Source organism: Ornithodoros turicata, chromosome 1 (assembly GCF_037126465.1).
Source record: "Ornithodoros turicata isolate Travis chromosome 1, ASM3712646v1, whole genome shotgun sequence".
Taxonomy (NCBI): Eukaryota; Metazoa; Arthropoda; class Arachnida; order Ixodida; family Argasidae; genus Ornithodoros; species Ornithodoros turicata.
Genome location: NC_088201.1, coordinates 77765198 through 77791299, shown reverse-complemented (window position 1 = coordinate 77791299; position 26102 = coordinate 77765198). Strand labels below are relative to the sequence as shown.

General features: G+C 45.2%; 1 protein-coding gene across 1 annotated transcript; it reads right to left on the bottom strand.

Annotated features, from left to right (window-relative positions):
• Window positions 1–15: 15 nt before the first annotated feature.
• On the bottom strand, window positions 16–26102 carry LOC135377272 (uncharacterized). Its single transcript, XM_064609591.1, has 4 exons — window positions 25918–26102; window positions 706–835; window positions 333–476; window positions 16–177 (listed from the first exon to the last, which is right to left on the bottom strand). Exons 1-4 carry the CDS (start codon window positions 26100–26102, stop codon window positions 16–18), a joined length of 621 nt encoding a protein of 206 aa, XP_064465661.1.

The following is a 26102-nucleotide window of genomic DNA, read 5'->3' as shown; positions in this document are numbered from 1 at the left end:
AGTGCCAGGTAGCTGTTAAGGTCCTGGTAACTGCAGTGTTCCAGCGTCCAGCTTCTGTCCAAACTGAGACTGCCTCAGGATGCCACCGTCACTCTGCTTCCCATAGGCACCGACATCAACTACCACAAACTTGTAGTCTCCGTCGGCTACAGCCAGTAGAACGATTGAGAAATTGTCCTGAAATGGAAATGAATTGGAAATATGATGAAATGGAATGAAATGAATTGGAAATACTGATGCTTGTGGAGCGAACCTGAGCAGGGCACTGCGGTTATTCCTGCATCACCTGCACACAGACATTGATGATTTATTGACATCAGAAGTATGCATACCTTGTAGTGATGATACATGCTCCCAGAATTTGGTGGAGCACGGATTCGGACATGTTTCCCGTCGACAGCTCCCAAACAATTGGGAAACTGCCAGTTTCGCTGAAAGCTCTCCGTTATTTTCTGCCAGTCTGCAGTGCCAGGTTTCTAAAAAGAAGTTACAGTTACGGATTTGGTTATAGTGTGTTGAACGGTCTATGCTTTCTGTAGTGTTGTCAGGTGCAGAATTTAATGGTAGGCCAAGGTGCAGCCTGGTTAGAACAGGTGTTACATGCAAGGGACACAGGAGATTAAAAGATGTTCAGCAGCCCTATAGTTTTCATAGAAATACTTATTGCAATTTGCATAGAAAAATAATACAGAGCAACTGTCGCACCTTCATGTATAATGGCTGCAATCTCGTCCACAAGGCCCTGCACGTTTCACGGATGGACTCACTTGCTGTGGAGATGCCCACTCGGAAAGCAAGGGCAATCTCCTTAACGAGGTCACCAGACGACAGGTACCTGCAAAATCATATACCACTAGCCTTTCAAAGCACAGCCCTGAATTGGCCACCATTACACAAATACAAATTCAATTACATTAATGCGGTTAAGGTTAACTGCAATTAAATATAATTACAATGTCCTGAAATGCTCGTATTTGCTTGACTAACAATCGTTACAGTTTGACCAGTACACCACAGTAGTTTTACAGTAGACCACAAGTAGAAGGCGAAATCGTTCACGTGTCACTGAAACTGTGAAAATTGCTAGACTTTTGTACCTCAGTGTCATGGCCAATCGTTGTGCAGGACAAAGCGGCTCCCTGCACAAATGCTCCCTTTGCAGGTCAGCTCTGATTAGGCCGACAAGGATGTCGAACTGCAGCTCAGGTGTCATCCTGTAGTACTTTTTGAAGTACTCCAGGTCACCTTGTCACATCAGCTGCATATGCAAATCATTCAGGAACGTTCATCTGGTGAGATAGTCAGTACCATCCAATCATTCCGCTTACCGAAGTATACAGGGTGTCCCAGAAAACGTGTCATTGAATTATAATAAAAAAAACTACACCACCTAGAATCATGCGGTGAACCGCATTTGTTCTTACTAGGTTTTTGCCACCTCCTGATGTGAAGGTCGTGTAACGTACGTTCAATGATGTAAATTTTTTCGCACTGAAGTCGGAAATTTGCCAAGTAAAGGTCACTTTTTTACCCCACCAATGTGAAGAGCGTGTCTGATTTATTCAAATAATGATAATTGACAGGAATATTCAGGGGCTATCCCATCAGAGAAAAATAGCCAAACATCATGCTCTACGGAGCTAGCGCGCGACAAATCTTTCAGCGCAATCCTTGTCATCCGATGAAAGGAGGTTGGAAACCCAGCCCACACCTGCAACGCAAAAGTGATAACACAGGTATGGCTTATCGCGTCCAACTTTCGGTGGGATCGCACTTTCCCTCTCCCAATTTCAGGAACTGTCACTTTTTCTACTATCACTCTGTGGGCTGGGTTTGGAACCTCCTTTCCGTCGGACTGCGAGCGATTGCTCTCAAAAAGTCGTCGCGCGTTATGGTTCGGTGCTACGAAAAGCATGATGTTCGGCTATTTTTCCCGATGGGATAGCTCGCGAATATCACTGTCAATTATCATGAACATGAGTGAATTCGGTACGCTCTTCATATTGGTGGGGTAAAAAAGTGACCTTTATTTGGCAAATTTCTGAGTTCAGTTCGCAAATATTTACATAATTAAACTTTCGATACATGACGTTCACGTCAGGAGTTGGCAAAAACCTAGTAAGAACAAATGCCGTTGACCGCATTATTCTAGGTGGCGTAGTTTTTTTATTATAATTCAATGACACGTTTTCTGGGACACCCTGTAGAACTCGCTCTCGTTATGCCTGTTCCTCCAGGGAGGCCTCACCCACCAAGTTCGCTTTTTTTTTCTTGCGCTGCCCTTTCAGCAACAGCACTTTCTTCTTGAGCAGCAAAAGTTTCGTGCGATGGCTGATGTGATACATTGTAACACGGGCGAAAATCACAGGAATGAAGCCCTGATACGAACGATCTGTAGCGAGCGTGAGCGGCTGCACAACAGACAGGGTTCCCAACACAAGCCCCCGCAGTGCGCCTAACTGTAGACAAACGCGATAAATGGTTCGGCGCGGGTTCAGTTTTCGGATGGGTATCATGGAAGGCCTATGAAACACTAAAAAAAGTGTTTTAGAATAATGAGTTTTATTCTGTGGGCACATTTTGTTTCGTGAAATGAAACGCAACCAAGCATTCCAGTCGCCTACTCTGGCCACGCTGTTTCAACGACACGACGGTCGACTGCGGCACGTCGTGAGGGTGTCGTATCTCGTGTGTCCCAGGGTGGGAGATACGACATGTCGCAACGCGCGTATGGTACGACACGTCGCATGTCGTGTCGCGTGTTTTGTCGTACATGTGTCTTGCCCTTAAAGCAGGTGATATCACCATTGCCAAGATTGAATTTGATAACTTCCTTTATCCTATCGTTTTCGTTCTTCGTTAGTTCTTCGTTTCGTTCAGTTCTTCCGATGTACAGTGCTGAACAAAAGCTTATGGAACATGCTCCAGTGCATTCCTTCCTCAGAGTGACACGCTTGCAGCCAACGGTACCATGCGGACTTACAAATAGGTGACTGGGTTACGTAGGTCTGCAAGTCCGTACGATCCCATTCACAGCTGGCGTGTCACTCTGAGGAATGAATGTGCCGGAGAGTGTCCCGTAAATTTTTGTCCGGTACGTAGAGTGCTGGACAAAAGTTTACGGAGTGTTGTCCATACGGGGCATTTTCTTCTCGGCGCCACACCCTTGCGGCGGGCGGAAGCGGACTAGATCACTCGTTCAGAGGGTTGAGCGACTGTGCTTGTTGCGACATACCAAGATAGTTTCGGCATCGCTTGAACGGGCTCGCGAAGTGGTCTGGATTAGTGTGGCTACCGGCGCACTCCCCCCCGAACAAGTGAACGAGCCCGCTTACGCACGCCGCTAGGGTGTCGTGTCGAGAAAACGTTCTTGATGACCTTGAGGCGAAAAAACTCGCACTAGAGCAGCAGAAACTGAAATGCTTGTTGACGGTTTCACTAAGGGCGGTAAGACAAATTTATAGAAGTGAGCGAGCGGTGGCGTGTTTCCTCATTTTTTAAAAATTCACATTATCGTCAAAAGTTCGACAAATAGTGTTTATTGCTGAACTATACGCTCTGTCGATTATTCTAGCTATGATTGTGGCAAAAACAGCCAAATAAGCTTCACGAGTCATCAAACGTACCAGCGAACTCCTCGCTGCAGGATAAGAGCTTGCACTGAAGGCTTGCCTGCGTTGAGCAAAAACAAGGCAGTGTCCTTTGCTGGAGAGCAAATCTGCGTTTTCTTGTACAATATGAACAAGGCAGCTCCATGGCATGTCACTGCTCTCCGCGTAGTAGGTTATGCACATACAGTATCACGTAGATAGTATCCATTCGGGTGAATTTCCTTTTTTACTCGTCTTCTACGTACTACCTTTTAAACCGGTTTAAAATTTCATTCTGTGGTAAAAGAGCTGAAATGAAATCTGTCTCGGATGAGACTTTCGGACGAAAGATGGTGTGGCGGGATCCTCAGAGCGAGGGGGGGGGGGGGGGACAGAGCCAGCCACCATGAAAACTCGAGGAGGGGTGGGTCCCCCCTGCCCCGACATTCCGAAGCCCTGATTGCCCCAATTTCCGACGATACCGAAACTAAACGGGAGCAGTTTTCGAAGCGAGGGCTCCGGAACGAACCGACAACAGTAAAAAACGATAAAGAAAAAAAGAAAAGAGAGGACGGAAGCAGTAAAAAAGGTATATTCGCTGAAACCGCAACGGGACGAAAACCATATTGCAAATACGTCATCGGCATTTAGCAGCCTTGCCGAACACTGATGTGGATTACGGGCCCAAATAATGACAAATGAGCAAGCAATCATCCTCGCTGCTCACTTATTGGTGTTTTACGTCGTTTGAAGTGCAAATTGGTGCGCCCAACACAAGCGCCACCTTCGCGTTCACCTAAAATTGCTCCTCTGTTGAACTGTCCTTCTCGGCTCGCATGGCCGCGCACATGAAATCAGCAATCAGCTGTTCTCGTTTTCTGGAGTATTCACCGAACTGTTTACAGTTCAGGGTACAGGTTCTTAATACGAGTGGGAGAGCTTCGGCAGTCTTACTGTGGATTCGTGGGTGCATCAACGAAGATGGACATAGCTTTCGGGATGGCTGCGTGTGCGACAGCTGATATCTTTCTTCGTCTGTGCATGTGTGCGTGTGTGTGCCCTGACACATATACAATAATATAAATGTTAGACTTCTGTGCGCAAGTGACGTATGCTGTAGGTTCGGGGGTCTCGTCAATTGTACAGTGAGAAATGATGCGACGGACCTGGGGGAGACGGAAAGCACGTTAGCTCGGTTCCCGAGTGTTTGTGTGCTCAACTGAACCTATATATTTTTGTAAAACAACTTCAATATATTGCAGTTGTAGCGAGATAGTTTCCTTGGTTTTGTCGCATATTGCTTTCACTTCATCTGCTTTCTCTTTTCGCCAAGTGGGGTAACCTCTGCTTTGACTATTGCGGCCTCCCTAAGGTTCATGCGTCAGTTTTGGAAACACTGAGGAATACTAATATTGTTACATGTAACACATTGTAATGTATTGCAGCCAGCTTCACTGTTTGACTGGTAATCTGCACGCTTACTTCTTTAATATTATTTGAATAACTTTTATCAACTTTCATGAACCATTAAATAGGATGGGAATCTATTATGGTATAGAATTTTTCCTTTTGCGATGTTCGCACACTAATCTCGGTGACAAGTTCTCTCTCATTAAGTTCCTTTTGAGTTGTATTTCACAGTGCCTACCGCATAATGTGAGAATGAGAAAATGTGGGCTTCACACGTTCTCAGCATCCTCTACAGCAACTGCTCTTGGGCTAAAAATCCAGAAACTACACACGAAAAACAAAAAAACAAATGTAGAACAGACGACACAGAAAAACGGACACGACAAAATGATTGGGACTGTGTTATGCTGTAATTTTTTTTATGTGTGTACGTCTCTCGTTCTGTATTTTGGTGAACGTGTGTTGCCGGCACCCTTGCCCTCTTGTCACAAAATGAGCCTCAGACATAAAAATTCAGGTTGTGAGAGGCACATAAACACTGCTTACATTGCTAACCTGTCTATCACAAGACATGTGAAAGGATGACCAAATTAATACATATACAATTAATGAATTAATTAATAATACAATACAATTAATCAATAATACAAAAATGAGGCTGAAATACATAATTCCAATAGAAGGGAGAGGAAACGTTGGAATAACAGGTAAATGTAAAGCGCTGAAGTGTTGGCATTCTTCTGATGTGTATGATAGGCTTCTCTATTTAACCCATGACATATACGTTGTCAAACATTGTAACTTCTTGTATACAGCATCAACGTGCTATACCTATTCCATCTAAGCGACTCGTCTTTACATGGGCACATGGCACATAATTTTGGCACAAAGATTCGATACCTCTGCTTGTTGGATATATCAAGCAAATACTGTGCCAAAATTGTGTTACCTATATGACATGCTGCATCTGCTGAAATATGTTACGGGAGAGAAAGACTCCTGGAGCGATTAAAGGAAGTGCATACGAGTACATATGCTTTGCAAACAAGTTGTTCTAAAGTATAATTATGTTCGTGTTGAATTGGCAAAGCATTAGTCATCTCATAACAAAGCGATAAAATAAACTAGTGAGAAATGCAAAGCCGCAAGCACTGTTGCATGACCATGTTCACAATGGGCAATGATGCGTTTCACTTTCCGTACCGCGGACCGACTATGCTCAATGAGTCGTTTGCAGTGTTTATGATTGATGTAGGCCATGGCAACTACAGATGAAGTTTGCAGAGTGTGCAATGATTTCTTTTGTGAACAAGACAAACCTCAATATATTCCCTTGTAATTTTGGTCCTACTATTAATTGAGTTTAGGGTTTCTGGTATTTAGGTGTGCACCTCTCTTCCGATCTTTAGTGGAAATCACACATTAGTTACGTGTCTTCTAAGGCTCTTAAAAAAATTGTCTTCTTGAAGTGCACACGAAAACTGCCTTTCGCAGACGCTACGCTGCTGGCATACAAAACCCTTGTACAAAGTGCCTTGGAAACTGTTTGGAAATGGTTCAGTTGAAGGCTGTTAGGTTTATCACTAAACAGTATGCTAAGGATCAGCATAGAGGATTCATACTTTGTCCTCCCAGGATCCTCTTCACTAGGCTGTGCAGATCATCTTGGATATTGTGCCCTGGGTTCAGGTGTCAACGTTTTTAAATACAGCTTTTTGCTTTCTAGAATTGCCAAACAGAATGCTATTGGTGGTGGAAACAGCTAGGAAACATACTTTGAACAAACCTTTGCAGACTGCTTGTTCCTGCCATAGCCATGGTAATGGCTGCAGTATCTATAAATAAGTTTGTAAAACGCTGAACAAACAGGCAACACGTATTGTCATATTCTGGCTTGGGTATGGTGAATGGGCGCAAAATAAGTACTGTTTCCCAAATTGCGGGTTGAATCTCCCGAAGACAGCTGCAGAAGTAGCACAGGAAACAAAGAGAGCTTAAGAAAATGGATAGAACTGCACAGAAGTATGTGGACTTTATATCCTGCTGCATCAATAGATCTCTTCCGGTTTGTAAACAAATGACATTATACTGTTCAACAGGGCCACCAATTTGGTGGAGTTGAGCTACGCTCAAATCTAGCGACAGACAAGGTCGCGCCTAAAAGGCACGGTGTTGAGGGGATTACAGTGGTCTCTGAAAGGGCACGCGACTTTCGGTCCTACTTTTCTTTCAAGCGGAGGCAGCGAACAAGTGCCCATTCGAGGAACCCAGCTCTCCCCTTCCGATTCGTTTCGGTTTCAATCTGTCTACCAACGTCAGGATGACATTTATATTCTGTTGAGTTTCTTACCGGCCGTCCGGGACATGTATGTAAGTAGGTATAAATAGTTATGCCAAGAATTTTTTTTATTATTAACCTTTTTTGTAGTTTTAATCCCTTGAAAAACCATTGCACAGCACTGAACTAAGCATCTGAACTAAGATGAACGGTCATTAAACTCTCTGCTTCACTAAAGGAGTTATTATTACTGAAACATTCACCACATCACCGATGTAAAAAAGAAGTGTGTGTTAAGTTCAAGAATTGGCAACCCTCGATCTTGGTTCAGTTGACCAGAGTTGGTGAAACCGGGCCTACGGAAGTCACCGAAACATTCATCACATCACCAACCAAAGGTTTTAAAAAGAATTGAGTGCTAGCATGAATTTTTGGCAATTGTGAGTAGCATTTTAACTACTGCCTATGTAGCTGCAGCATAATTACAACTAATTCAGAAAAAGTAGTACACAATTTGAAGGTACTCTACTCTATCTTCCTCTGCCTTCCACTAAAAATTGTGATCATTCGAGGTGCTCATCCTCTTCGCCCTGATTCTGTAATTGTGACATGTGTGTAATTGTGACATGATTGTGTAATGTGATTTATCAGCCATTTGTGTTCCTATTTCTGGTACTGTGGCAAACTAGCCACATCACCCACATACCAGCATTCCTAGGTTACATAGAACACATAGTTAGAAGAGTGGTTTAAACCACCTCGCACAAGTTGCAGATGCTGTTCAAGAAAGTTATGAGAAATGGAGTTATTCGTTCCAACATCAACTTTATTTTGAGATGGACAGGTAGTTTCATCGCCACGGGCAACACTCTACCCCATAGCTGCTGGTGGTGTGAGGAAGGAAATAATGGCTCATGGAGTCCAAAATTGTCAAAAGAGCTTTGAGGGCAGGCATTCGTGGGCTCGATTTAGCCATGGGCCAAGCAATTTTAGAGAGAGGGGCAGGAGTCCAGATTATTGAGAGATCCGAAAATGGCAGTTTGGAAAGCTCGGTAGTGTGGGCAATGACGAAGAATATGCTCTAGGTCTTCTAGAGCACTGCAGTGACAGCACCTGAGGCGGTCAACTTGCCTCAGGTGGTAATGCCACTGAGCTGTAAATGCCCCATTGAATCACAGTCCATGAGTCACAGTGCACCATCTCGGCGAGAAGTGTTTTGCGGCATCCAGAAACCAAGCTCTGGGTCAACATTTCTCAGTATAGACGGGAGAAAAATGTCAGTTGTCCATTGACAGGAAGACAATTTGTACAATCCACTGATCCGCTGGTCAACGAGATCTGCTTTCTACATGACCAGTGACAGTCCTTTGCTATCTTTCACTGTGATGTAATTAAACACGTCCCTCCTACGGACACAGTTTTACCTTGCTGAATCACTTTTCGCGGCACTTATCAAACATAACATTAGCGGTTCTTCGTAGGCTGAGGCCCAGGAAAAGAAGAGACGTTCACATGATGTTTACGTGATTAACGTCGTGACAAATGGTTGACACAGGAGTTTTGCGGTACGTTTTATATGTTGCTCATCCTGGACATTTTTCACTACCTCATTTCCTGTCTAGAACAGCTACGACCACTACGACTGCATCAATGTGACTTCACCCATGAATTCCTTCATGAGTTGCACGCGTGTTAGCGCACCAAGTCGTTACACGTCTGAAAAATACCTGACGAAATCGGCTGAAGAAGCATATGCTTTACTAGGGCTTGCAGTGATTATCCTTTTTTATGCAGCACATTCGCAACACCGTACGAACCATACGGCTCCGTCGTTACTCCATTTTCTCAGATAGCCTCGTTCCCAATGGTAGCCTGACGGCCGAACCGCTGAAGCGTTGTTTTCCTAGTATTCATACGCATTATTTACACCTATAAGTTAATTAAATTAATGAATAATTGAGATACATCCTGAATACGACACAGAATTGCATAAAGACTCGTTATTCTGGAGTGTGACCCTCTTAAACACTGATTTTCTCATGTGAAACCATGCTTAACACTGGACTGCATAAACTCATTGTGATTTATCTATTTTGACAGCGTGAATTTCAAAGGGATGCATTTTGAAGAGTGGATTTCTTAGCGTGGATTTCAAAAGTTTTATTATTAAGAGTGGGTAACAGGGTACACCCATGGTCGTCTGATGCCGCTGCCTCGACCCGTGTCGTGTCCCGTGTGTGTGTTTGTGCGAGGAAATATGTAGGAAGGAACATGAGTTTGAGAATAGGTTTTCAGCAAAAAGAAGAGAAACGAAAAATTATATCGGGGTTATTTTGAAACGCCTAATTTGTGTATCTGTTAGAGGCGGCAGGCAAAACCAGGCATTTCGTTAAATGGCTGAACGATTCCAGGCATTTTATGAAATGCCCGTTCGCGGCGGGCACCTTGCAAAATATTTCGGGAATGCTATTTGTACAAGGAACGGAATGCAAAGAGTGAGTGAGTAAAAAGAAGAAGAACATGGACAAATTGGCACCCCCAACGTGCAAGTCGGAACGCAAAGGAACGGATCATATGGACTTCTTTTCCAACGAGTAATGTGCGCAAAAAAAGAAAAGAAAAAGAAAACATCAGGTGACAGCTGTAATAAAGCACGAGAGTGACCATATAGACTAATTACGATGTGCATGATTTGGAATGAAATACAAAATACTTTACTCGTCATAGCTGTCGTAGAATCGCCCATCTCATCATCACACCGTGTGTGTGCATGCGCTTTTACTTGATGAACATGACATGCCAGTCTGTCATTTCTTCTCGTACTGTATGTTCTCTCAACTCAAGAAAATGTTAAAGACGTCACGCATTTAATTGCCCGTTGAACAACGAGATGCGGACACGAAATGACACTTCGTGTCACACCACCGATCGATTGCCGGTTTGGGCATTGTTTTAGTAGGCGTCACCATTCCGCAACTCGGCTTCATCATAGAAACGGATTTCCGGAGGCGAGGCAAGCTGTTAGAGCCAAACTAACCTAACTTATCGCTAAACCAACCAAGTTTATGATGTCTTAGGTTAGTTTAGTGATAGGTTGCGTTAGGTCAGTGCGGCAGGTGCAGCTTGCCTCGCCTTCCCAACTTCGTTTCAAAAGGAAATTGGGGGACGATGCAAGCTGTCACAGCCTCACCAACCTAACATCAACTAATACTAAACTAACCTAGCATATGATCTCATAGGTTAGTTTAGGTTAGGTTAGTGCGGCTGTGGGAGCTTGCCTCGCCTCCCCACATCCGTTTCAAAAGGATGTTGGGGGCAGTACAAGCTGCCACAGCCGCACCAACCAAACGTAAGCTATGTTATTAACTAACCTGATTTATGATGTCTTAAGTTAGTTTAGTGAAAGGTTAGGTTACGGTGGGTTACCGCGTCTGTCCGGCTGTTTTGGGCATTTTGCCTGTAACATGTACACTTAAGACACCGGCGATGGCGTAGTTTCCTCAGAGGCGCGCACGACCGCCAAAACACTGAGTGCTGCTCTTTTTATAAAACCCAACCATACTGTACAGTGTACACACAACGCCCGCCTTTCCGTTTCGTGCACCGATCGAAACGAAAAAACAAGTCTAATTGGTTCGGCCTGACGACTGGCACATTCCAACATCTTCCTAAATGCCCGACGCGAACAGGCACTTCACGAAAGGCGTGGGTCGCTTCACCCTGGCATTTCATAAAATGCTGGAATCGTTCAGTCATTTAACGAAATGCACGATTTTGCCTGTTGCCTGTAACATATCAACGTCACTTCATCGATAAAAAGCAAACACGTCTCGCGCACGCAGTGTCCCGAAGAGCATGCATGGATCGACCGGTGCGGTTTCACATCAGGCCCCTTTCATTCTTCAGTCCCTAAATGTTTCCTGGGGTTTTACTCGTTTCGGTTCAAGAGCCCAAATGGCGCATGTGCTGATGGCATCGCTTCCGCTTTGTTCCTTGTGGCCGGTTTTTCTTCTTTCGCCTCCTTATATCGGTAATTACCTCCGGTACTATGCCGAAAACGTTGTTCACTTCGGTCCAGTGCACATACACGTGCTTATTGCTTTAAGAAGGTTTGTGAAAGTGGGATTACGTACACAGTGACACAGAAAAGTGTCTTTCTTGTTACGTTCGGGGATTCGGGGATCATGATGGTTGTGTTAGTGGTGGTAAAGAAAAATATGAGAAACGGGAACAGGCTATGGTGCATAAAACAGATAGTCATATTCCGTAACAACATTTGGTTTCGCATGATTTAATAAAACATGGAAAGGAAGGAGGGCAAAAGCATCATAGCTCTCGACACCGACTACCTGTCATACCCATTCCGATACTTATGGTGGGACGTTGTAAGAACCTATTGTCGGTCTGTGCATTTTTTAGTGGCGTACCTGTCGCTGTAGCTCAGCCGGTAGCCTGCTGGCTTGCTGAGACCGATGCGGGCCGTGGACGGTGGCAATATGGGGGAGGTAAACGTTGCTTCCAGAACCGCGTGTGGGAGATTTCCGGCACGCGTTAAGGAACACCAGTTATCACTTATCATTTATTAGTTATTAATTGTCCACAGTCGCACCCTGCGTCACGTGCAGCAGGTAGCCCCATAAGTGTGGACGGACTCACCTTGTTTGCAAATCCGCTCCGAACGTTAAACCTTACTGGCTTGTGTCGCGGCAATGATTTCCAACACACTCAGTATGGTGGCTACACTTTACATTTCTCGTGACACGATGATGGGTCTTGCCGTAAAAAAAAGAGTACATTATGTACGTGAGTATGAATGGGTTGTAGGGTTTCGATCATTGTAGGTATGCGAGATATCGAAAAAAAAAAAAGAACGGAAAAATTTGGGGGTTATAACCGGTTTCTGTCCGTGTTTTCGTCGGCATGGCAATCTTCTAAAATTTCCGGTCTCGAAATATTCCATTGAATATATCTGGCAAAATATAATGGATGACGATCAAACTATAATCAAACTGAAACTCAATGCATGACGGGTTCAATATATGAACGCAACGTATGCCTTTGGAGATAGAGCAAATAAAGCTAGTCCAGCTTTTAGGGTCGTTGTTGTCTCGCGACGCTAAAGCAAGGAATTACGCTCAGCGCTTAGGAATTAGCAAGGAAAGCTCGTGCTCTTAACAATACTGAAAAGAAAGTCTGAAACAGCCCTTCTTCTGTTTCAGCAAATCAAATTTACCGTGACTTTTTAATTTTACCGATAATTTTACTGATAATGGCATTACTCAGTGGCGGGCAGTACGTGAAGTACCAAGTACTCAAGAATTACTTCAAGTACATTTCTGAACACTTTTACTTTACTTTAAGTACTTTTGTGCAGTACTTCCTTATCAAGTATTCAAGTACCCGACTGGCAATGCAAAGACAAAGAAAAGGGGGAAATATTAAGTAAGTTACGTGTCCAGAACGAGAAAATGGATTGCTGTCCCCCTTTTTCCAAGAGATGCAAGCAGGGGCGCATCTAGAAGAGGGGGGAGGGGTCCGGATGTCTTCTCCCCTCCCCAAATTTCTGTCGTTACATAGTCGTGCCTCGTTAATAGGCCATTTGAAAAAGTTCCAGGGAGCAGCGCGCGCTCTGGCAGGGCGTGCCGGGAAATGCAGTGCAAAACGACAGCGATTTGCTATTTACCAGCTCCGGTGGCGCAGCGGTAACGCGTGCGCTTGGAGACTGGGAGGTCCGCGGTTGGAATCCGCGGGCCGGCTGTGCCGTCTGGGGTTTTTCCTGGGTTTCCCTCAGATGTGTAATAGGCGTATGCCGGCACAGTTCCCCTGAAGTCGGCCCATGGACGCAGCTATCCTCCCCCCGAGCGGATTCCGCTCGGTCTTCCACTTCACCCTTTCCTCTCCTCCTCTCCACCACCTTTCCCTTCCCGAGGAACATGCCGCCTAATCAGGCAGGCAGACCTCTCGGGTTCTTCCCAACGACACTCCTCCTCCCCTCCCTCCTCGATTTGCTATCGTCTCTGATCGTCGTCGTCGTCGTACTGGCGCATGCGCCGTCGCTGTCGGTTTGCACAGCATTTCCCGGCATGCGCGCTTCTCCCTGGAACTTTTGCAAATAGCCTATATGGACCCCGTTAATATGGACAACTCGAATTATGGCCGATTTTTGTGAGGACCAAACTTTTTCAATGCATTTTTGTCTCGTTAATATGGAAACTCGCTTTTCGGACAATGGACGGTCCAGCAAGGTACAAACCATATGCAGTCCACGTATTTTTTTCTCGTTATTATGTACGGTTTCGGTATGGAGGGCAAGCCTCTCCTCACATTCTACGGGAGAACTTTTGAAAGTAGGACGTTTCCTTGCCTATGCCCTCTCCTTCGCAACCGTCCACAAGTACTATAAGAGGAAAGGAGGTTATTTGTGGACATGAAGAGCCTGGAAAATCCTGTATGACGTCATGACTGTTCTAAACACGTCCACGGGCGATTGGCCCTTGTGCAGGAAGTTGTGCCTTTAGTTAAGCATAGTGCAGTCACTCGTCAGCTTACGAGAACAGAGGCTGCACAGTTGTCAAGGCAAGTTGTCAGGCTCTGGCGGCGACGACTTCAGGAACGCCGAGCGAACGGTCACGTCTGCTATAGCTGAAGTGGGACTACAGACGGCTCTTCAATTCTTGGAGGACAATGGGCTGCAGGCTCTACGTGCTGCCGACGTTTTGCTAATGTGCAACGAAGCATGTCTTCAAGCAAGCACTAATTCGGGATTTTTTCCAATAAACCTTCCGCATTGTTTTTGTTATTCCCTTGGTATTCGATAATATGGATGACTCGATTTATGGACAATTTCGGTCGGGGACGAAAGTGTCCATATTAACGAGGCACGACTGTAGTTCACTTGACCTGTACTGTGTAGTAGCATGCTATGCAAGGCAGCCCCCCCCCCCCTCCCTCAGAAAATTCCTGGATCCGCCTCTGGGAAAGATGAATAAGTCAGGAAATAAAATACTTTCCACTAGAACAGCTGGTTTCCTCAGCTGCTGTGAATTGAAATTATATCTGCTACAGTTAACATTAATGAGTAAGAAATACATAACTAGCTCGGCTTCAGAACTGGCTTTGCAAAAAACCCAGGCATTGGCATTTAGCCAATCAAAACATGAGCACTTTATAAAATTCTGTCACCACGAAAAAGTTACATCCGGCGCTACGCAAACGTTGCAATGTACTTGACAAGTACCTCGAACTTCACCTTAAGCAGATTTACAAAGTGGTGTTTTGTACTGTACTTCAAGTACCGTTCACGCAAGTACTTTATACGTTATTTTAAGCATAGTCTTGGGGTACTTTGCCCATCCGTTATATAGTTCTAGCCTAAACTAGCGCTAATGGTTACATTCACCTATATGTGTGATATTTCGCATTTGCCTGCTAAACAAATAAAATATATATTTATACTTTATATTGCACCAAGATTTGTTCCCTGACGTTCACTAATACACGTATGTCGTACAAAAAATGAAAATTTCGTTCTTTTTCATCTGAAAAAAACAAACAAAAAAACACACACACACACAGAAACAAAATGAAGAAACCGCTTTTTCTCCAGCACTTAAATAATTCCAGAAATTTTCCCTCTCTGTGTATGGTGTGTTTTGTGGTAACATGTGACCCCATTATTAGAATTAATTTGTCGAAAGGTGCTGTGTATGACGCACTAAACGAAAAACTGCTCATTTCCTGGTTTAACCTGCATCCATCTACGGTAAGGCGGAGTTTGGGAAATCACTTTTATTTTGTAATACGTTACAGGTGAGTAATTTTGATATTCCTTCCCGAGCGTGTATATATATTCAATGATCATATGTGCTTTGCTCAGTGTGTGTTCGGATTGATCGTCATGTTGCCTGACACTTTTTCAGCATCGTATGAAAATGCAGTATCACCAAGTGTCTTTGTGTAATACACGCAGGTGACCATGACGACTTTGGCACGGCATCTTATCACCGCCCGCCGGAAGTTATTATAGTATCCGCTTCGAAAATGAAGAAACGGGGCCATGCATACGGTGAGTCACTGTTTGATGGAAGAAGGCACTCATGGCTCGAGTCTTGGTTTTTGGACAGTCTCTGTGTTATTATTTTGGCTTGGCTTGTGTGCCCGGCCGGGATAGACAGCCGCCGCCTTCTTTTTGTATGCTTATTTCTGAGGAGTGAAACATGCACCGTCGTTATTATTTATCGCTTATTTTAACAGCTCTATTCATTTACATTTCAGTTGGATTGGTAACCTATACGCCCTGCCATGTGTTCCCCCGGGCAGATATTACACACCGAGCGGACATTGGTGTGTATTTAGAGTGACACAATAGTGTGAAACGCCAAACCTTCACAAGTTATCCCCCCGTACCGTTGTGGTGATGAATGGATGTTGAATTTATGTGCAGGACAGTCTATGCAAGTGCTAGAGACCGTGGAAGTGCTCTGCAGTGTGATGGATGCAACGATGGAGTCGTCCGCGTTGTGGCGTGTTTTCTTTCGTGTCTCCGTGCTCAGGCTCTTTCAATATGGATGTACCATTCGCATTGGTAAGCCCAAGCGCACGATTCCAATTGTGACGTGGTAATAAAATGTTGTGACCTGCAACAGTTGTCTCTGTATTCTATCTCATACACACAAATACGGTTACGTCTTGTTCTTCTCAAAAGGGCAGAAGCCATTCACGAGAGGCGGACTAAATACTTCCCAACAAGGTCTGCATGCTCCCTCATTCTGGGTAGAACACGGGTAGAAATATGCCACCAAGGTACAGCACCAATGATAGTAGAGATTCTCACCATTTCGGGTAAAAAAATATCTTCCAATAAGGGAGAACATTTCTACTGCCTTCTGGGAATGGCAGCTTCAAGATGGAGACATATTTCTCATCTTTGGGATAGATGTGTCTCCCATGTGGAGAGAAAAGATAAACCCCCAGAGGAACAACACTTCACCATGTGTTGTCCCTCTTCCATGGGAAGAATTTCGTCACTAAGAGGTCTACACACTCCGGGGTAGAAGTGTTTCTACCCCTCACTTTCTACCCCAAGAGGATTGAGAATCTGTAACAAGACAGTTCTACCCAAAATGGTAGAAAATTGCACCTTTGTTTCTTCGAGTGTACCAGCACCATTGATGTAACGGCACGTTGGGTATAGTAACATGGGATCAGCACTCCACGCCCTTAGTGACGGATGTGTTAATGGCTTATCAGCATGTGTGCGAAGCAGGACATAGGTGGTGGTGGTGCTCTTGAAAGAGCTCGCCGTTGTCGGCCTACACTCTTAGCTTCCTACCCTTATAGTAAAGGCAAAAAAATGGCCAAGAAATTATCTCTATTTAGTAGTGTTCCCTTTCGTTTCTTTTGAATGAAAGCTACGGAGTAGCTCTTAAAATATCACGGTTACGTTGATGTTTCGAGTACGGTCCCTTTTACAAAGTGTAACTCTTATGTAGAGGCTTGTGTGTAGCCTTATGGAATTATCACCGCTACCTTTCTATTAAGGTTACTGTTGCCTTGAATTCGGTACCCTCTGGTTAGAGGCCTTATCGTAGCCCTAAGGAAGTATATTCCAGTTGCCTTTATGTTAAGGATACATTGACACGCTTACACATACACGCTGAAGAAAAATTACGGCGATCTCGCGTCCCGTAATCCTATGTCGCGCACCGTACCTCAATTTCTGGGACCAGGTCGCTAGTAAATGCCAGTCATAAAGACTGATTTGCGAGACTTATGCGATTAGGACCTTTAGTTAGCCACAAAATGACTAACTATAACAACAAGTCAGGTCCATCTCAGACGTCAGCGTTTGTGACTGGCTTTCACTAGCGACCTGGGTAACGTGGTGATGACGTTGATGTCAGTGTACACAGACCACAAGAAATGACAGACAGTAACTTTTTTCCTTACATACATTTACAACCATTCTTCGGTACAAAATCTCAAAACAGTCTTCGGAGCGGCTACGCCACACACAGAAGGCTCAAGTGACACTCAAGGTACTCAAGTGACAGAATACAGCAGCCATCCGAATAAATTTGAACGCGTCCTCAGAGCGAAATATATTTTGAAGGCGATGCTCAACTTTAAAGGTTGTTTTACTTTCCTAACTAAAGTTAAAAGAAAAATTTGTAATTCGGGATTGTATCACACGCAATGCATCTCGCTTTCGCTATAGACCACCGCACCGTGAGCTTTTCGCTTAAAGCTGCGCCAGAAAGAAATTATTTGCGAATTTGGCGTCCGTGTTTGCAGTTCTGCTTGTCGGTAAAGTCACTTTTAACGCGTTAATTAAATCAATAAAATCAACAGACAGAGTATTCATGGCGTGAGGGAAGATGCCCTAGGTCGCTTAATATAATCGGGAAGTTCGCCTCGTTTTGGGATCTAGTCAAATGACGGCAAAATCATTACGCTGCAAAGCAGAGAATCTTTACAAGTCGTTACAATCGTTACAATTATGTCCTGCATAATTGAGACAGAAAAGGTTGTGACAAAAAAGATATATACAGGGTGTGTGCAGAAAAACGTGGCCCGCATTTTTACATGTAACTCGTTGTCTACTTACCCGAGGAACATCCGGTGGCGTACGATGGCGTATTTATGCGTGCGAAAGCTACAAAAAAATCCTAGAAGCCATACTGAGCGTAAAAAAATAAACAGAGCGCGAAAACATGGGCTTCCATGCATTAGAATAGGGTGGTCATCACAGTGAATGGTAGTGCATTTCGGTCTCAGGAGAGTTATGTGTAGGCACCGCTAGGGGTACTGCCGATGAGCATCCATGTGGAACATCGTTTCGATTTATGCACCGATAGCTCCTCTAGCGGTACACAACTCTCCTACGTCCACCATGTTGCCCTATTCTGATGCACGGAGGCCGACGTTTTCGTTGATCCGTTTATTTTTTTAGCTGAGTATGGCTTCCACAATTTTTCTGCAGATTTCGCACGCATAAATGCGCCATCGTGCGCCACCGGAAGTTCGTTAATTAGGTAGACAACAAGCTATGTGCCTAAATGCGGGTCATGTTTTTCTGCACACACCCTGTAGATTCATGTGTATGTCTTAGACACTAGTAGTCCTAACAGTTTTCAGTTACAGTTGTTGTTGTTACTTCGTGACTCGAGAAAATCCAGATCATTGTTGCAGGGCACGACTTTTTCGGCAAGCAAAAGGAAGTCTACGAAGCTAATAAATGAAGAAAAAAGAGGAAAATAGTTCTTATGTTCATGCACAACATGCAAAGTTCCGCACTTAATTCCGTGTGAACCGTTATTCGAACCGGTATTTTTTTACCGGTTTAGTTCCAGTTCAGCTCCAAGGTGGCGTCGACTCTTTTGGTTCGGTTGAGTTCCGGTTCAGCCAAAAATAACGGTTAATAACGGTTTTCTGTTCGGGTTCGATTCGACTCTCTGCTCTGAAGATACAGTGCTACACTGAATACACAGACGATACTCCAAAACAATACCGAAGAGCAAATGCACCACACGTTACATACGTGAAAAGCAAACAAATACACGCCCTACACTGGGGATAACCGAGTTATCACTTAACGGCCCCACAGGCGCTACTCCAACCAACTTAAAAACGGCCACACAGGCAACACTCGCGGAAACTCTTACAACGGCCACACAGGCAACACTCGCGGTAACTCACACAACGGCCACACAGGCAATACTCGCGGGAACTCTTTCAACGGCCACACAGGCAACTCTCGCGGAAACTCTTACAACGACAGTCAACCAAAACCAAAAGTTCGTATCTGGCCGGGCGGGAAGTCCTCGGACTTGCGGAGTAGCTCGATGTTCACAAAAGTTCGGGTACGGCGGAGAGACCCGACGAAACTCAAGTCGATACCAGGTCTGTTACACACAGAGCACGACACTTCACGCACATGTGAAACTGAAGAAGACCTTACTTTTCCTTAACTGGACGAACGTGCATCGTCGATTTTAACTGTACCAAGTCATAGCTTAGTCCCCATATCTGTCCCCATTTTTTTTCCTTTTTTCGTTCTCTTTCCTCTTTTTCGTTTCTTTCCTTTTTTTTGTTTCATTCTTTTTTTTCTTTTCTTTCTTTTTTTTCGTTTTCTCTCTATTTTTTCGTTTTCTTTCCTCTATTTCGTTTTCTCCTTTTTTTTCGCTTTCTTTCTTTCGTTTTTTTTTCGTTTTCTTTCTTGCCGCCTTCTTTCCTTTTTTCGTTTTCTTGCTATCTTTTCGTCCCCTTCCCTTTTCCGTTCCTCTTTACGAAAGGAATAGCAAGTCGGCCTTTGCCTGACTAACCTTTCCTTGTTTTTTTTTTCTCAATAAACATATCCCCCCCCCCCCCCATATCTGTCGGCCCTTCCCTGACGGATTGCCGCCAAAACCCTCCGGCCACGTCCCCGAGGGGCCGTGGACCGCTCGACTTCTCTCTCTGAGCTCTGAACACGAACTGTCTCGAAAACAACGCGCGCTCCACCATGGAACAAACAGCCATCCTAAACTGTTAAAGTATATATATAAAAAAGAAAGAAACACACTTTTCTTGGCCCAGTGTCTGCCAGCTCACAGAATCCTCCTCTTCGCAACTGTAGCTGCGTTAATTAGTATATGATCGATTCCCGGAACACGGGAAAACGTCGCACGTTCTGAGAAATGCCGCCCCCTTTACGCGTTGTGCGTGCCCTCTGTCTTCGACGCGCCCCTTCTTTATTGTCTTTCTCCTCTACTTTTCTTTTACAGAGGTGGTCAATTCTGAGCCTGGATGCTTTCTCCTGTCTCAGTTTCTTCCCCCACCCAAAACACAGCTGCAAACGACCAAATTCTGGGAAACGACAGTCCAAAAAAAACTGGCAACGCATGCAAATATTTGTCGTACTGTGACGATTAACCATGATGAGGTCAGATCAGGAATCCACTGCGTCAATTTAGGATCTTCATCAGGAGTCACTCATTAATGTGACAGCATATGTGCAACATAGAGCAGTATTTTACGAGTTGTAGTATGTGTGAGCTGCGTTGCTATTATTTATGATGCAATATTTTATTGCAGGTTTCTTGAAACTGGTGCCGACATGCACAGAGTCTCGCACGGGTTCCGCATAGGGCACACTCCAGCACACAATGTCAAACTAGAGACATGTGGCGCTATATGCCAGAAGCTTCAGCCGCTCTACCTGCCTGTGAGTGGATAACCACATCATTCTTTCTACTTGGTCAACATTTCATTCCCCTTATTTGCAGTCTCCTACTGCTGCTGACTGGAAGCAAGCAACAGTGGAGTTTGAGAAAGTCTGGCAGTTTCCGTGCTGCTGCTGCGCCGTTGATGGAAAACATGTACACATTCAACAGCCAGGGAAGAGTGGATCTGAAGATCTCAGAAATTACAGCTGGTGAAGAGTTCTGCTGTCTCCTCACACGGCCATCTTGCGCCTCTTCGACTGACGCCCACAAGCAATCGGTTGTTGATGCTCTTAGGGGGGTTGATTTTGGCTGCATGGCTTGTGACCCTGTCATGGACCTGGAATTTACCATCAACGAGTTGCAGTCAGCAATCTCCCACTCTAGGAAAGGATCCTCACCTGGGGCCGATGGGATTACGTATCAGGCCATAGCCTCCTTAGGGGATGCGTCGCTCGAAAAACTGCTGTGCTTCATTAATGACTCCTGGAGAACTGGTGTCGTGCCTGACGTATGGAAAGCGGCTCGAGTTATCTCAGTTTTGAAGCCAGGGAAGTCGCCAAGGGAGCTGGCTTCATTTCGTCCCATTAGCCTTACAAGCTGCTTGGGCAAGGTAATGGAAAGGCTAATATTGGACCGCCTTGACTGGTTTCTGGAGTCCCGGACGCTCCTACACCCGGCGCAGGCAGGTTTCAGGAGAGCTCGTTGTACAATGGATTGTGTCTTGAATGTGGTAACCCACGTAGAACAGTCTAGATCGGATGGTCTACTAACCGTGGCAGCATTCCTTGATATTAAGCGAGCCTATGACACTACAAGCCACGGCCATGTACTCCATGAGCTTTCCTCCCTGAGCGTCACTGGGCGAGCTCTCAGGTGGATAGCCAACTATCTACGTGGTAGAACTGTCTTTGTGATGACTTCGGATGGTGAAACGTCTCATCACAGCACAACAGCAGGTGTCCCACAGGGCGGGGTCCTCAGCCCACTCCTCTTCAATGTCGTGATGGCTGCTCTACCAGCTCTCTTGCCACGGGGCGTCAACATCAGCTTGTATGCTGACGATATATGCATATGGACATCCGGCAAGCAGTGGCCAGCGCTACAGCGCCGCTTACAGTGTGCCCTTGATGTTGCTGCTTTCCTGGAAAACAGAGGCATGGACCTCTCTCATGAGAAGACTGTTTTTTTGCCTTTTACTCGCCGTCATTTGAAGAACTTTCAGCTTCATATAGGTGGGAATGTCGTGCGGCGTGTTACACACCATAAGTTTCTTGGTGTGGTTCTTGACCGCTGTCTGTCCTGGAGAGCGGAGGTTCCTTGTCTGAGAGGTAGAGCTGAGTCTCGACTGAGTGTCCTGCGATACCTCTGTGGTGCCCGCTGGGGGCTTTCTAAAAGGGCATTGCTTGGTCTGCACCGGTCCCTCATACGACAAATGTTAATGTACCATCTTCCAGTGTTGCATAGTCTTTGTCCTTCGTCTGAACAAGTAATGGAAACCGTCCTTGCAAAGAGCATGCAACAGTGCCTTGGTGTCCACAAATCAACGCCAACTGCCCCTGTCATGGCCGAAGCCAAGGAGCCTTCGCTGGTCTTTATGCGGACGGCACAATCTCTTGGGCACTACATGAGGCTCTCCACTCGCCACTACCGTCACACATTAGTGCGCGACATTCTTCGGCGACCAGCATCCGGATACTGCCAAGCTGTTTTGGCTCACCGCAGCCTCATTCCAAAGCATAAAAAACTGGTTCTACCCGCAGTCCCACCATGGGCCCTTCAGGCACCACCTGTGCATGTCAATGTCCCTGGCTTGACTTCCAGAAAATCGGCTACAACAATTGTCCTTCGCCAACTCACTCTGAGTCTGCTTCATCGCGATGAAGGCAGAATTAAAATCTTTACTGATGGCTCATCGACACAGACCGGCTCTACCTGTGCATTCGTAATCCCTGAACTGTCGATTGAACGAAGCGCTAAGCTGTCGCACCCGACGTCGGCTGCTGTGGCCGAGCTGCATTCCATTCTTATGGCGCTTTCCTTCATTGTGTCCCGTCAACCACCGATGCACTGGGCCATATACAGTGACTCCAAAACCGCCCTCCAAGCTCTGCAGTGCACCCTGGGCTCGAGCTCCCTCGCTCCACTGGTGTGTGACGTCCTCAGCGAGTATTCATGTGCTGTCACACAGACACATAACATCGCCTTGCAGTGGATCCCAGGTCATTGTGGCGTCCCTGGAAATGAGGCTGCCGACCTACTTGCGAGAGGGGCTCATGTGGCACGTGGCGTACCGACGCACCCTACGTATTTCACCCAAGCGGACGCGAAGCAAGCAATTGGTACCCTTATGAGACGTCTGTGCAGTGAACACTGGCGCAGAAGTGTCCCTTCTACGTCGTTCCTGCGCAAGGTGGACCCAGATCTCCGTTTTTATATGCCGTCAGCGCTTCCTCGAACCATCACGTCGCTCATCTACAGGCTTCGCCTCAACGTGCCATACAGTGGACGACTTTTGTTTAAGCTCGGCATGGTCCCGTCCCCCAACTGCGGTCTGTGTGATGTAGTTGAGGACGTGGATCATATACTCCAAGACTGCCCGAGGCACAGTGCACACCGATGTACCCTTGTGTCGTCCCTGTCTCGCCTGGATAATCGGCCATACTCCACCGAAAAGGTTCTTGGGTGCTGGTCAGCAAATCAACTCACACCTGCCATGCGCGCCCTTGTGCAATTTCTCGTCTCGACGGACCTCTTTGACACAATGTGACGCTCTTTGTTTTTAGTGCCTTGAGACTTCGCTTTTGGTGCCAAGCTAGGGGATGATGTTCTCATTTATTCTTTCAAAGCGTTTCAAAGCGTCGAGGTTAGTGTAGTTTCCCTTTCTTTTATTAATAACGCGTCCTGGAGTAGCCAGTCCCGAGTGGCTCGAGACTACCATCTCCATTTTTTTATTTTAAAATCAATCAATCAGTGGATCCAAATATTATAACTACAAGGTGTGTCAACGTACTTTTCTATAGTTTTATCAGTCCCGTGCATTTTGGACTGTGTATACACCCACACGAAGTGCAAATTTTGGCATGCAGGTGCAACTCTGATATAAAAAATTCTGATCCTGCTCTAGCATACATTTTTGTTAAAACTATGATGCGTCATTCATCTGGACATATTTACACAACGTTGATGGGCATGTTCAAATAAATAAATACACGTCATTCCTATGCTTCTAAAAATATTAACATGCTGGAGTTCAATTCGGCTTTCCTTCCCAATCAAGTGTGAATTCTGCCTACTGAATACCTGCTTAGCCTATACAGACAGTTATTTTCTAATGCAACAAAACATTGAATACTTTTTCAGGGAACAAACTCCATTGTGCTGATGGCAGTGGTAGATGCCAATACCGCTTCATAGCTGTTGACATAGCAGGGTATGGTTCCAGTTCTGATGGAGGGATATGGAAGTCGTCTCCTATGGGTCGCAGACTTGGAAGCGGATGCATGGACTTCCCAGAGGCAACTACACTGCCTGGCTCTGACGTTCGTGTTCCGTACGTATTAGTTGGAGATGAGGCTTTCCAGCTAAAAGAGAACTTCATGAGACCCTTCCCGGCACCTTGTCTTGACAGACCCAGCAGAGCCAGGTATGACTGAGCACATAGTGTACCGCAGCCAACCAACGTTTGACAAATTAGGTGGAAGCTGCAGCAAAAGTTTTATGCGGGATAGCAACCGCAGCAGCAATGGTAAAACTGCGTTATTTTCCTTCTAGGCGGTGCGTAGAAAACGCTTTCGGCATTTTGGCAAGCCGGTGGCGGATTTACCGTGGACCGATGCTGCTGAAGCCAAAAAATGTGGACAAGGTTGTGAAAGCAACAGTTGCTCTCCATAATTTTCTGTTGAAGGAGGAGCGCGGGTGTCGCGGGAACGTGTACTGTCCGCAAGGGTATGGAGATTACTCCCTTGGAAACGTGTGCGAGGGGAGGTGTCGAGAAAAAGGCCCTAGTAATCTCAGACATGGCAGTGAAGATAGGAGTGTTACGTATGCACGTAACTTCTCTGTTAGAGCTGGAGACGTGAGGGAAGCATTTAAACGCTACTTTGCATCTCCTACAGGCAGTGTACCTTGGCAATGGAAGCTGCAAGGTGTTCCTGGTACTTCAAGATTGGCTGATAATTTTTTTTTATGTTTGTGTGCCTTGTATAATTAAATGAAACACTGAAAAATAATGCACATTGTTTGTCCACACTCTGAAAACGGGACCGCAACACATGCATGGATCCTCTGATACAGAGCTGGAGATGTAAGGGAAACATTCAAACAATACTTTGTGTTTGCTGAAGGGTGCGAATCTTGGCAGTGGTAGCTACCTGGTGTTTGTAACAGTGTTTGAAAGTATCGTCGATTTTGTTGATGCACATCAGGAAGAAACACAAATACTTGTAATCTTGCAGTAGAACCACTATCTAATGAACCTGTGTATAATGAAGTAAATCAGTGGTTCCAATGTGTTGCAACCTGGACCATAAATTACTGGTTTAGTGAAGGTTATTAGTGGTCCCAGACACACAATAAAGAGGTGCACAATAAAGTGGTACAATAAAGAGGTCCCAGTGTATAATGAAATACAACCCGATAAGAATGGAGAACATCTGTCGACAAACTTTATTTACAATAATGGTTCGGTATATACACATCCCCCTTTTGCAAATGTGTGAACACTTTTATAACTTTCTATTCACACGCGCGGACAAGGTGACTTGGGACATTTTCCATCAGGTAGCCACAGTAATCCCCAAACCGCTGATGTTTCCTCTCTTCTTGGACGAGGGAGCTACATAAAGAAAAGAAAAGTATTACCCATTCACCATTTTATAACATGTACAATGTCTTTTTTTTTTAATTCTCTGGTAGTTAGTGCCGCGAAGCAACTGCTGCTATGAGCGGCATATCGACGTGAATAAATTGAGAGAAGACAGCAGGAAGGAGTAGGGGGACGGGGATCTGTATAGTGTCATGTATATAACATGTACAGATGTAACTCGTACCGTGACACTGCATTGAAGTTTTCCAGGATAGCTCCATTGTCGTCCCTCTTCCTTTTCTTGTGTCCCAAAGCCTGACGGCTGCGTAGAGGAGGGGATGGTGGTGCTGGAGACGGGCGGACTTGGCGGTGTCATATTATATGTGGTGCTATCCTGTGGAAATTGAAAAAAAAAGAAAGAAAGAAAAGCATGTTGCTAATGCATTTTACATGGTGCTAACAGTGTCTACGTACGTCGCCAAGCAGGTCGCTACATGTGGAAGCTCTATCCTGTATTGAGCTATTGGTGCACTGTTGGGCATCTTCAATGTTGCTCGCGGTACTGCAATGTACAGTTATCATTAATAATTGCCATTAAGTACTGGCAAACTTTAGAATGTCATAACTCACTCCCTTTGTGCAAAAACATCCTTTAAGAAGAGGAGGCTTTTGACGAAGGTCCACTTCACAGCTGCTGCTACGGCTTCTACATCATCAAGACCACTGCCATTTCTCTGGCACTTCACCTCCTGATAATTGGTCCTGAACTGATCCGTCAGGTTCTTCCACAATTTCTTGCATTCGTTTTCTAACAT

What these genes read in the sequence shown, in the direction of transcription:
- LOC135377272 (XM_064609591.1), bottom strand. Translation starts at nt 26,102, where the DNA reads ATGTTAGAAAACGAATGCAAGAAATTGTGGAAGAACCTGACGGATCAG. An exon ending in TGCAGCCATTATACATGAAG is followed by an intron (nt 477 to 705) that starts GTGCGACAGTTG and finishes ACTTCTTTTTAG; the next exon opens with AAACCTGGCACTGCAGACTG. An exon ending in GCATGTATCATCACTACAAG is followed by an intron (nt 178 to 332) that starts GTATGCATACTT and finishes TTTCCATTTCAG; the next exon opens with GACAATTTCTCAATCGTTCT.